The sequence below is a fragment of the Strongylocentrotus purpuratus genome, unplaced genomic scaffold, assembly GCF_000002235.5.
Source record: "Strongylocentrotus purpuratus isolate Spur 01 unplaced genomic scaffold, Spur_5.0 spur5_scaffold_18, whole genome shotgun sequence".
NCBI lineage: Eukaryota > Metazoa > Echinodermata > Echinoidea > Camarodonta > Strongylocentrotidae > Strongylocentrotus > Strongylocentrotus purpuratus.
This window is the reverse complement of record NW_022145603.1, coordinates 19372096-19385904: the sequence shown is the minus strand read 5'-3', so window position 1 is coordinate 19385904 and position 13809 is coordinate 19372096. Positions and strand designations below refer to the sequence as shown.

General features: G+C 39.5%; 1 protein-coding gene across 1 annotated transcript; it reads left to right on the top strand.

Annotated features, from left to right (window-relative positions):
* Window positions 1-1479: 1479 nt before the first annotated feature.
* LOC100890024 lies at window positions 1480-12524 on the top strand. The gene is made up of 14 exons (XM_030988818.1): window positions 1480-1571; window positions 2407-2489; window positions 3297-3446; window positions 3896-3971; window positions 4465-4642; window positions 5337-5686; window positions 6618-6749; window positions 7620-7719; window positions 8261-8495; window positions 9000-9109; window positions 10022-10294; window positions 10722-10957; window positions 11513-11953; window positions 12391-12524. The coding sequence occupies exons 2-14, from the start codon at window positions 2424-2426 to the stop codon at window positions 12522-12524; spliced, it is 2481 nt and encodes an 826-aa protein (XP_030844678.1). The 5' UTR covers window positions 1480-1571; window positions 2407-2423.
* Window positions 12525-13809: the final 1285 nt, after the last annotated feature.

The window sequence follows — 13809 nt, the reverse complement described above, 5'->3', positions numbered from 1 at the left end:
ATTGGGAAGGGAATTCCAATGTTTTATGGCATTGTAATAAAACGAATTTCCAATACTACCTACTCTTTCAGGTAAGTTAAAGTTGAATCGTCTATTTCTTGTATTATAATCATGTACGTCAGTAACAAGATCGAAGTTGGATCGAATATAATGATTCGACCTAGTATGATATATTTTATGCACATGATGCAATACGAGTTGTTTTGATCTTTGGTCGACTTCAAGAAAACGAGCTTTAGAAAGTTCGCTGTAGCCAACATGAGTTCTTGGACCAGAACAGTTGATAAATCTCACCATTTTGTTTTGTATAATCTTCAACTTCTTTTGATCTGACTTGTTTATGTTACTATACCATGCAGGGTTAGCATAGTCAAATAAACATTGAATAAGAGCAAAACAGAGTGTACGTCTTGCTTTTAAATCCATACAACTTTGATATCTGTACAAAAATTTCAGACGAGAATTTGCTTTTTTTACAACTGATTCTACTAAAGATGAAAATGAAATTGCGCTAGCCAACTCAATGCCTAAATACTTCACAGACTCTTTTCTCTTGATTGCTTGATTATTGTGTGTCACTTTGAATTCAAATGACTTTTTAGAACTACTTTTAGAACAAAATAAAATGCTTTCTGTTTTTCCCAAGTGTAAAGAAAGCTTATTATCAGTCATCCAATCGACACACGTAGACAGCTGTTCACTGAGCTTTTCCTCAATATATTTAGGATCAGGATTTGAATAGAGTAGTACGCTGTCATCTGCGTACAATAATAGTTTGAAGTCTTTTATACAAATACACATATCATTTATATAACTTGAAAATAGAATTGGGCCTAAAATGCTTCCCTGAGGAACACCGCAAGTTATAGGCATTAGTTTGGAACGAATATCATGAATGGCCACTACTTGGTGCCGATTAGATAAGTAGGATCTAAACCAATCTAAACTTCCCTTATCAAAACCCATTAGTTGTAACTTCTTCAATAAGACGCAATGATTAACTGTAAAACTATCTTCTTGGACAATCACCCGGCCTCCCCTCCCCCCCCCCCCCGAAAAAAAAACTATTCTGCTTTTATTAAAACCAACTTATTATCAGGGTGGACTTGCCCTTTAATGAACAAGGGGGTAATGTTCGGGGGGAGGGGTAATAATGTCCTCGGGGTGGATAAGGTTGTCCTTGATTGTGACTTGGAGGAAGGGGGTAATTGCCCTAGGGGGTAAGTTTCAGGGGTGTACGTGTGGGAAATTGTCCTTGGGGTAATTTTACGAGGGGGGGGGGGGGGTAAATGTCCAGGGGGTAATTATTGTCATAATATGAGTGCTGTTAAGTATGCGCACGCGAAAGTAAATATGCGCGCTTTCGACGCACGTACGATCCGACTGCATTATACTAGCGCTTCGCGCGCTTGAGTCGAACGTAACGCGCGCGTCATTTGATCCGAGAACTTGGTAGACTTCTATATCTCATGACATGATCTGGAGGAGGAATCGCAAATAGAGATCTAGATCTAGACTAGATCTAGAATCCAGTTAACTGTCTTAAATTAAATTCAAGCATTCCAAGTTTGGTGAGTATGGAATCAAGCTAGCCGGTTCAAATGTCCCTATATATTATTACCTCTCAGTTAGATCTGAGTCTGGCATTATGCAACGGAATAGGGGGGCCGGTTGTCACTGTTTGTCTTTGAGTTTGAGTTTGTCTAGAGATGCTGCCTCAATGAAAGTAAAGACTTGCCTTATATTTATAACAAATAGATCTAACTGTTAGGTCTAGAGTTTGGAATATGTGTCATTTATAATATTGGGGGACAAACGTAAACGATTTATGAAACATTAATACTGGTGATTAACCTCTTCATATTGCCGTTTGAATTCGAAAATAATTCAACTGTCCGGACCCGGCCACGACCTGGCCCAGGGAGTGTGGCGTACGTACGCGCCCGCGTGTGGGTATCGTTGGCGTAGCCGAAGGCCTAGATATACTAGGGCTAGGCTACTGTGCATGTAAATGTGTGACTGGTCTGGCCTGGTTGATCGTGATCGTAGGTATGTGTATGCAGTACCAGTAGAGTAATGAATGTTATGCAGTGTAACATGGTACTGCCACTGTGAACAAAAGGTAATTGACTACGAATATAAATCAGTACCTTGGTCCTTGCCGTTTACTATTGAATACATTCAGACCTGAATTTAGTACGAGTCCTAGTACTATAGGTCTACTTTAGTAGTACGTGTTACACTTGTCTTAGTTAAGTCTCTAACTTCTAAATTATATTATAGTCTAGATCTATGTGTAACTAAAATCAACTTTTAATTTGAAAAATCATCTTTATGTATGTAACTTGTAATAAGATCTAAATAAATATAAGTAACTTTTTCATTTTGTAATTCTTTCCTATTCAGGGCTTGATGAAGAGACAATGGACCAGCTACATGAAGGAATATACTCAGGTTCTGAGGAGCATCGAGATCATTTAATGGAAATGGTAAACATGCAGTAATTTAATATCTTCTGTAGATAACCGTTGCTAATCCGATGTCCTGTAGTGAAGGTTAATTTGTGACTTTAAACAAAATCCATGTATTTTCAAATGCCCTTCTCAGCCATCCAGACTATACACATAAAGGCTTCTTGTTTGCTGTGGTAAAAATGCAGTTCTTTACTGTATTCTGTAGATAACCGTTCCTGATCCGATGTCCTGTAGTGAAGGTTTATTGGTGACTTGAACAAAAAATAATTCTGTTTTCAAATGCCTTCTGCTGTCTGGACTCTCAACAAACATTAAGCCTTTAAAGGTTTCTCTTTTGCCTTGGTAAACATGCAGTACCGGTACTTTTATACCTTCTGTAGATAACCGTTGCTGATCCAATGTCCTGTAGTGAAGGTTTATTTGTGACTTAAACAAAATCTGTGTATTTTCAAATGCCTTTTACTGAACATTCGAACTATCAAGAAACTTGAAGACTTCTCTGTTGCCTTTACTCTTTAGATTTAATAGAAAATATTCATCAAATAACACTTACCATAGTCCTTTATATTGTCCAATATAATTTTATGTCTTAGAAGATTTATAAAATATTACTTGTAAACGTCTTCAATTTTCTTTTTAAATCAACTGTCCAGATGATACCCATCCTGTCTGACACACAATATCTGGGTATACTTTAATATCTTCTATAGATTGTACTAGGTATATTGTCACAAACAACATCCACATACTTTTTAAATCAAGTTATATCAATGTTTCATCCACTGCTAGTAGGCCTATCACTCCTTAAAATATTTCCCACAGTACTGCCAAGGTGATTTTATGGAGTCCTATGATGATAAAAAGCTGAAAAGAAGAGAATCGGACGCCAAGTGTCGAGCCAATATCACTGCTGGATTTGATCTACTCAAAGAGCAGGTCTATGCTTCAGGGAGTCAGGAAAAGGTTTCTAAGGTCAGAAAATTCAATAATGTTTATCGTTTGTTTAGAGCCAGAAAGTTGTTAGCTCATAGATTTTACTAAATGCCCTTCTGGTTCTGCATAGGCGATACAGTTTCATTACTCTATCTGTAAGAGGGCTTGAATAATGGGATTGATAACTTGATAACAAATCTTATAATACTGTCACAATCAGTTGTGCTTGTAAGTCATCCCTAAAATACAGCCCCTTTTAGAAACTGCACTGATGCTTATTTATCAGTCTTAGTTGAAGAAAGAGATAAATTAAATGAACAAATGTGAAAGAAAATTATGAAATACAAAATAATGTTTCATATGATATGATGTACTTATTTGTCAATTTATTTAATTTTTGTCTTTGAACAAGCTGGTCGACCCTGCTTTTTTCAAGATTCTGAGGAAATTGTGTGTTCTTTTTATTTTTTCTCATCTATGTTTTGTAGGAGACCATTTTGCATCAGTCTTTTGTGAGGATAAAATACTTGGAAGGCGTTCTTGTTGCATTACAGCAAACCAAAGGTAAGTAGCATATTAGCCTTGCATAAAACCTAGCATTGATGGTAACTTTGCCATTTACGGTAACTTCCATGAAAACCTTGATTTGATTGGCCTTTGAGTGAAGTAACCATCGTAGATATGAATGGCAATGGTACGATTAATTTTAAGTTTATGAAAGGGGTCCCGGGTGTGACCAAATTAGCAACTTTTTTGCAAGTCCTTTTTTTTTGGGGGGGGGGGAGAGGATGGATTTATTAATTTTAATTAGCTTAATTGAGATATAAGCTTACTTAGCTCAAAGGTATTTTTCAGAAGTATGTGTCATCTTAAGCCTTGGTCACAAATGCCATAACGAACTGCTACGAACGTCGTACAAACAATTTTCAGGCAATGGAAATTCGGGAAGACAATGGGAAAACGGGGAGATTCGTACAAAATAATTGTTCGAACAAACCTTTGTGACCGTAGCTTTACATAATAATTTTTAATTTTTGTGATCGTTACTTCATTGCAGAAATCTCAAATGGTACAAAGGAGATGTTGCAGAAGGTTTCACCCCTCCAACAACTAAAGGACATTCATCATCAGTTTGTAGCCTTTCAGCAGAGGCGGTGGAGTCGTGGTCTGCCGACTCAAAGACCAGCTCGGGATTCGCCCAGGACCCCTCATGATAGACAAGGAGGAATTAGAAGGTGGGTGTATGGGCGAGACAGAAAGACGAAAGTGTTGGTTTGTCTGTGTATGTGTGAGAGAGAGAGATCAGTTTGTAGCTTTTAAATAGAGAGAGGGAGAGAGAGAGAGAGAGAGAGAAAGAGAGAGGAGTTGTGAACTCCCAACTCAAAGACCAGCTAAGCATACACCCAGGACACCTACAGATAGACAGGGTGGTATTAGGAGGTGAGTGTACAGAGGGAGAAAAGGTTGATTTGTGTTTGAGTAGTTGAGAGTGAGAGAGAGAGTTACCGATATACTGCTGACCAAGACTGAGAGAGAAAGTGTTAGTTTGTGAGCAAAAGAAAGAGAGAGAGAGAGAGAGATAATTGTACCATTAATGGAAATAAGCGAAATGGTGAGAAATTTGGAGATAAAAAGAGACAAAGTAAGAAATGATACCCACTGTAAAGATACAATTAACTTAATTCTGATAGTTTACTGAACATGTCCAGTTCAGTGGTCAATTCATTTAGTCAAAGTATTAAATTGAATTCAGGATTCAACTCTATATGAAACCATGTAACCTTAACCTAACCTAAAAACCTGATACAAACTCCAACCCTAATAGTGTTTGATGACAAAGTTAGGCCCAAAGCAATTGTCATCAAAGAAATTGTTGTATTGTTGTACATGTCTACTATCACCCTTTAATTATCTCATCATCATACGCAGAATGACAAAAAGAAGGCGTCCTAAGCACAAGTCCTTGAAGAAGTCGCCCGTCTTGGCGAAACGGAAGAAATGTTCCCCTATCATCCACCTGCCACCGGCCCGCCACACCCCCTCCAGGCCCCAGAAGCGCATCAAGCTTGCCTCCACGGAGGCCAACCAGGACCAGGTCGTACCCCTGTGTTCCATTCTACACCCCACCTTAAAGATTCCCCACCCATCCAGCACAAGGAAGGGGACTGGGCGTGGCAGGATGGGGCGTGGCAGGGCGGGGTCACAGACGGTACCCTATAGTCCACAGGGTAGAAAGGAGGATGTGCAGCAGGAGAATCTCTACACAAATGAGAAAGGTGGTAAGATCAAGAGATATTAATTTTGATATTATTTATTGGCCTTTTGTCCAAACAGACTCACTCACCTGTGTATTACAGAAATATGAAACATGTTATGCTTAATATATAACAAAGAGGCTGTCCAAATTTGCAATGTTCTATGTAAAAGTAGCTGGATAGGAATATGACTTCACATCTTTGGTAGATCGAGCTTTGTACCTGAACCCTGTTTCATAAAAATTGTTATCAATAACAAATGCTCGAGAGATATTTATTTTTATATTATGTTCTAGTAGAGCGTATACATTACAATCAAAATCATCAGTATGCCCTAGCCTCCAAAAACCTTTGGAAAATCATAGTTACTCTGGCTTTAGCTCCGGCAGCCATTATCAGTGTGCAATTTATTGCAAGAAATATTCTTACCATGTATCCACTTGAATGAAGATTCAATAAAGGTCTAGGATTCATGAACAATTCTTGGTACGTGCAAGTGGTCATCTATGATGATACATCAAACGGTGAACCTGCTTTAGTGACCACCTGTCTACAAAGACCACATTTTTTGTTTCCCTTGAAAATGGTTTCTCATTGAAACATGTACTAAAGGAACCTGTCTACAAAGACCACAAATTGTGTTTCCCTTGGGTGGTCGCTATAGACAGGTTCGACTATAATTCATAATTTACAGAAATTCCATGTACATTACTTTTTATTCTACATACTTTCTACTTATGAGGGATGTACATATCTTCCAGAAATTGGTGGAAATATATGACAAACGAGGATATAATCATAGGAAATATTAATGATATCCTTAAAGTCCAAGAGTGCTTTGATCAACTTGTGTTGATGCATGCATCGATCTTGCTTTTCAGAGTTCATCATTTCAGAATATATAAGTGTGGATGACCATCATACTTTTCTCTCATGTATATCTCCTTCCTCCCAGCTCCGTCCAGCCCGATGATCGATGTCTGCACGACACCTTGCAAGGCGGGGCTCTTGAGAGGATCATCCCTGATATCCACACCCATGAAGACATACCAGATCATTGGAACCTCCATCACTCCCGTCAAGATTGGTATGTAGCAGTATATACCCAGAGGGGCATTTCTATCCCCCCCCCCCCCCATTGATTTTTTTAAATTTAAAACAAAAAACTGGATACATTGTACATTGATATTTTGGATTAAACATAAATTGCAATAATAAAATAAACTGTTTATAAAACATTTTCATATGAAATGGGGGGATTCCTTTCAATCTCTCTCTTTTTCTCTAGCCCTCTATTGCCCTTGTCAACATATCACGTTACATTGTTTTGATCTTGATGCCGAAATCACAGCAGTTCAGATAAGCATTTTCAATAAATATGTTCATTCAAGGTCATTAGTATGTAGCAGTATATACCAAGAGTGGCATTTCTATCCCCCCCCCCCTTCCCATGAAATTTTATGGGGGGGGGGGGGGTTCCTCTCTCTCTCTATCTTTCTCTCAATCTCTCTCTCTCTATTTATCTCAAGCTCTCTATTGTCCTTTTCAACATGTCACTAAAATATTCAGGTTGAACTGTTTTGATCTTGATGTTAAAATCACACCAGCTCAGATATAAAGCATGTTTAACTACTTATGCACAATCAAGGGCATTTCTAGGGGCTGTGGGTGAACATCCCCCCAACCAACCCACCCACCTGTTCAAGAACCATTTGTATGTTTAAGTTTTAGACTCCGGCCCAACAACATGAATTCAAAAATATTTCTGGTCTGCCTAACAAATTAATTCAGAACCCCCTGGGCCCTGTCTTATAAACAGTTTCTATTATTTGTGATTGATATCAATTGCAACTATGTACCTAAGAGATTGGAGACTGCAAACTTGCGATCGATCCAAAACAATTGGAAATTAATTTAACACAGGGCCCTGATCTAAAATTTGATTCCCACGTCACAGCTTACGATGTGGAATCTCTGGAGGACAGCGAAAAGGTTCCTGGACCTAGTCCAGACCTGGTCTGTGATGAGGAACCAACTTCTTGGGCTGAGGATGACAGGTAAGCCAGTCAAAGTCAAAACTCAATCTTTCTGTTCTCACGTGTCGATGACGTAATTACTAGTTGGAAAAGCTGACCCTGCCCTCTTCCCATTATGAGGGAATTCCACCTCGATGTAAAGTTGGTTTTAATCAAAGCAAAAAAATGAAAGGAGCAGGTCGATAAAAATTTAAGCAAATTCAAATTTAAAACAAGAAAGTAATGAATTTTTAAAATTGCTATCGATCATACACAAATTGGCAACACTGATGTATCTTGCGAGCTCCTCGCCACTTTGCTATGTACATAAAATTTCATAAACGTTCATTTTCTTCGTTATTGATGACCGAAAAGATTTTTCCATACAGGTTTTGTCTACCTCTCCTACTATAATTCATCCTCTTCCCCCTCCTCATCACCCCTCCCCCTTCCTACCCTCCTTCTTTTCCTCTTCCACCTCCCCTGTCTTCTCCTATTCAGTTTCCTTAAATCTCTATTGGTTTTTAGTGATCATATTATTAAGTTAAGCTTTATTTCAATGAATTTGGATTTGAATCTGTAGCTCCAGTTCCAGTGGATCCATACCAGAGCTACACATCAGTCATCCATGGTTCTCCACCGGTCTTCTCACAGGCAACCACACCCCAGTCCCACCTGCTGCCAAACACCAGCGCCCTCCATCCAGACCTCCGGTCCTGGAGCCCCAGGTCGGACGGAAGGAGATGGTAGACGATAAGAGGAAGGAGTTTTCAGGAGGGGGTGTCCTCAACGAAAATGCAAATGGAACCAAATTCAAGGTATGGACTCTATACAGTGCTTCCCAGAAAAAACGAAACCGAGAATTATTGATGGTTTATCATGACTTAATCACAGTTATAATCAATAAATGACACACATTTGTAAAGCTTAGATCCTCTTTCATTTGATGCAACTCATATGATGCATATTTCATGCATGAGTGATTAAAAACAATTTGAGTTGCATCAAATGAAAGAAGAGGATCTAAGCTTTACAAATATGTGTCGTTTATTAATTATAATTGTGATTAAGTTATGATAAAACATTGATTATTCTCAATTTTGTTTTTTCTGGGACGCAGTGTATTGGCAGTTACATAAATGGTTGGCTGTACAGCAGCCTTTAGGAAAAAAAGATTCCTTCCTGGTTGTTACCTACTTCTAATTCATGCATTATTATGTTTTTCCTTGTAAATTCTTTGTGCTGTATGATGGAAATGTTCTTGTCTTTTTAATTGTTGAGTTGAAATACAGTAATTCAATTAAATTTTTATTTGATCAAAGAAACAGGAAAAATGTACCACACCCAGAAAGAAGTACCGCAAGAGAGCCACAGCAGCCAGAGTGCGGGCATGGGATTCTGCTACTGGGAGGGTGCTAAGCCCCGTCCAACCGTAAGTGTGTGCTTCATTTAATTAGCTCAGACATTCGTAAGCCTTACTGTCTTTTTTATTCTTAGATCTGTTGTACCCATAAGGATTATTCTTTGTTCCTTAGATCAGCTGTTCTTTAGCCTAGCCTAGCCTAGATTGAAATGTTTTATCTGTTCCCTAAGATCAGTTGGTCTTAAGCCTAGTCTATAACTTTAAGGGTCCTCTTTTATCCATATATCATTCTTAAGCCTGGTCTAAACTCATAAGTGTCTTCTTTGTTACTTAAGATCAGTTGTTCTTAACCTTTTTGGCTCAAACCTCATCAGTCGTTCTGTTGCCCGTATAATTCTAATCTAGGGCAGTTACGTAGGCCTGTCCTAAAATATTCTTTAACAAAACAAAATAGCCTTTAAAACGTCAACACCTCATGTATTCCCTACCGAAATATGAATCTTCTTCATAGCCATAGCCATAGAAAACATGTCTCTGATAGACCTTTACCCACCCCCCCCCCCCCCCCAAACAATGTCAGAGCATTTAATAATCCCAAAATATAATCCGTAGAGGCGTTTTGAACCCCTATAGTAATAATAATAATAATAATAGTGAACATTTATAATGCGCCCTATCTGTCAAAAATGACACTCCTGGCGCAGTTGTGTGGAAATTGTATAATTGTGGGCATACGACCATCAAGTAATTCAAGAAAGAAAGTAAAATACACATAAGTTAAAGTTTAACATACTTCAGGACATAATTTGCAATAATAGAATAATACAATACAAAGCATATTACAGTATTAAAAGTTAAATAAGGATAGTAGAACGTATATAAGACATAAGTAAAATGATTCCCGATTCCTATGAAATATGCATGAGTTCATTCCGTCTGTTGAGTAGTTCATAGTCCTTTCCTTTGTTGTCCTTGTCTCAGGTACAGCGGAGTCTTCAAGGCGATGCAACAGCGAAAGATAGACCTCTCCAGCGAGTCCAGATCCCCTGCAGGTGGCACCAATAGCCCCTGGGGATATCTTGGACAGAAGCTATCCCCCTCAAGGTACGATGCGCCCATCCGTCCTATGAGCTCGATCATCAGGGAACGTCTGGTGGACCGAATGAATTCAGACATTGTCTACATGGAGGACTTCACGGAAGAGTCCGATGAGGAGATAATTGACCTGTTGGGGATGGATAGTCCAGTAACAAGGTAAGGGTCATCGTATCCAAACACCTACCCCCTTGACATCCACCCCCCGGATAACTACCCCCAGTCAACTACCCTGTAAGACAAATACCCCCTAGGACAACTACCCTCTAGGACGACTACCCCCAGGACAACTACCCCATCAGACAACTACCCCTAGGACAACTACCCCCTAGGAAATCTACCCCCCAGACAACTACCCTCTAGGATAGTTGTCCCGGGGTAGATGTCCTCGAGGATTGTTGTTGTAGGGGATAGTTGTCCGGAGGGTAGTTGACTGGGGGTGGTTATCCGGGGGGGGGGTGGATGTCCAGGGGGTGGTGTCTTAGAACCAAGGATCATATGTCACATCTATGAAAGAGTGGCCAATGAATGACTTGAGAGAGTGAGATAGCAGCACAAACTCAAAATAACTTTGCCTGTCTAACAGATCCAGCAGACCAGACAACACGGTACCCACCCCATGCCTGGATCAAAACCATGACGCGGATGACTCCAGCCCTGCCTGCCTCCGAGATGTGAGCATCCCGCCCCCTACCGGCACCATCTCTCCCCCATCCCTAGCCCGACATAGCAGCATGGGGTACGACGAGTCCCCGGAACTCTTCAAGGGATTCAGGTCACTTTGGGTGAAGGATTCCAAAGGGGACAGCTGCATTGCTGTGGGTAAGTGACCTTGAGGGCTGTGCGGTACCCCCCCCCCCCCCCACCCCTCCTGTAGCTACCCCACTGGCAGGATTCCTAGCTTTCCTTGATATCAGAGAAACCAGGAAAATGTGTTCCGTTTTGGGGGGCCAGGAAATGTCAGCTTATTTGAGAAAAAGCACTGAACTAAGAGAGGGAAAAAAAAGAAGAGATTTCATTGGCCTTAAATGAAAGTAGTCTGTCCCATACTTGTTGTCCAAACAGACTATTAAACTCACTTGCATGTTTGAGATACAGAAATGTGGAACGTATTAGGCTCAAATCATTCCCCCCCCCCTAAAAAAAAAGAGGCCCAGTTTGCCATGTCCTATGTGAGCGCACCTAAAAAGGAAAATGACTCTTAGAGTGAGGCGCGATGGGTTAGGGGTAGAGCAGTAGTCTTGTAATCCGGCGACCTGGGTTTGAAACCAAGTTGAAGCGCTAGTGCCCTTTGCCCAACTAACCAACTTCATATCTTCAGTAGACATTCATGTGCGGTACAATTCTACATTCTTTCCACACCTTTCATCGATTCAGAGACTGGCTTTGAGATGGACTGCTACCGGCAGATCAACAATGAGGAGGAATGTTTCTATGACTACCACCACCAGACGAGATGCGATCCGGACGATGCTGCCATGCAGGAGGACGACCTCTTCGAAGCTGACCTGGGTGACATGCGGCACCTGGACCCCGCCCTTCAGCCCCCTTCCTCTTCCCTCGATAGCGAAGATTACATCGTCCCTCTCCGTAGAAACAAGGCACTGGATCGCATCGAGGTCGTGATCGATGCGGATGAGACCTGTGGAAGTTCTCGCCGTAAGAAGAGAGCGGTGACGCCCGCCATGTTGATGAATGATGGTGTAATCACACCCGCCCTTGCATCCTTTGCTTCATCGGCACTTAGCATGAAACACACGAGGCGAACAAACGTGAAAGGACAGAGGAGGAGAAATGTTAGGCTGAATCTGCCAAAAGGTAACTTGTATAATTTGTGGTTTGTGTTCATGCACGTGCCACATTTACCTGGACTATGGATGGACATTTGCTTTGCTTTGATTTGATTTGATTTAAATTGAATATAATTGAATTGAATTGAAATGAAATGACTTGATTTAATTTCAATTGAATTGAATTGATATTTGATACTGTAAGTTATATTTATTTCTATCAGCTGATATCTTTTCAATTTACAGATTTTAAATGCTCACATATGAAAAGAGTCCATGTTAAAACGAATCAAAATAGATGAATGAACTAAGGGAGATCACTTTTCCAAAATCATGATATGATAAGAGTTTCATATCTATTTAACTATAAAATGTAGGAAATTTATCAATCGTACCTTTAAACGACAATACTGTTCTTTGACTTTCTTAATGGATGTTGACCTATGACTATTTATTTTCTTTCAGCTTCTACGGCTTCTAGTGAAGAAGAAGATGACCTCAACATCTGGAAGTTCACTCGAGCCGCTCTCAACGAAAAAGACGTCTTCGGATTCTTGCCAAGTGACAGTTCTTACGCCCTCATTACAAATAATTACTAGACATGCTGGCGGATCTCAAAAGAGATAGAGGTCTCTTCATTTTTTAAAGGGACAACTCATGCTCCATTGTTACCAATAAATACAAATAATTAATGATTTCCAAAGGACAATCTGAAGAAGCAACATTTACTTAGATTCCTGCCAACTGACAACTCAAACATTTACTTCCAAAAATAAATGCTTCATTGAAACATGAGAATGGCTTTCGCCATTGTACACTTGATGTATTAATATGAATGTTATTGTTCCCTTCCGTTCCAGTGACTATTAATTTGATGCACGAATGTTAATGTGTTAAAGGACAAACTTAGTCTTGTACAGTTGGTATTTGCCCCTCGAATTCTTGCCACTAAAAGTCTACTGAACTATGATAGTATGATTGTATAGATTTTTTTGTCAAACTTTTGCTGTATTCTACTAAGATTTAAACTCCACTGGGTTTAAACTCAGTCTAAACAAAGGAAATTTGACTGAGGTCTAGTCTAATTCTTTTCTTTGATTGTTTAACTTTAATTTTGTCTTCGAGAGAGTGAATTAGTGGAATACGGAACATTGTGTTAGATATTGCCTCAGTCATATGGGTATGACACTATGAGGAATGTTTAGTGGTAGACTAGTAGTTTAGCCCTTTAAACTGAATTTGGTTCCCGTATTTAGGCATTTCGTTTCAAAAGTTTATGCACGTGCATGAAACTCCCTGTGTGTTCATGCTTTTTTATGACAAGTCTATATAATTGTACATTTTTGTACATAGTTATTGAAACATGTGTTTCTGAAGTGTTTGTATATTAAAAGTTTTTTCAAATAATCACAGTCAACTCAACAGATGTAAATAATAAATGTTTTTCTTAAACATAAAAAAGTTTTGAAATGCTCTGTTGTAGTAATTTTACTGTTTTCACTAGACAACAATACATGCTTTGTCCCAAATAGCATTTTTAAAATCCATTCATGCACAATACTGTGTTCAGTGACAATTGTTCTTATCATCCATTTTCACTTTTAAAACACCAGCAGATGCCCCTCTCTCTCTCCCCCTCTGTCTCTGTCCGTCTCCTTCTATCTATGTCTGTATCTTGCTCGCTCTCTCTCTCCCTCTCTCTCTCCCCCTCTCTCTCTCTCCCTTTCTCTCTCTCTCCCTTTCTCTCCCTTTCTCTTTCTCTCTTTCTATCTCTCTATCTCTGTTTTTTCCATCTCTTTTTTTCCATCTCTGTTTCTCCCTCTCCAAGAAATTAATGAGAAATGGGCATAACCACATTTTTAAGGTTTTACTACAATTTTATGT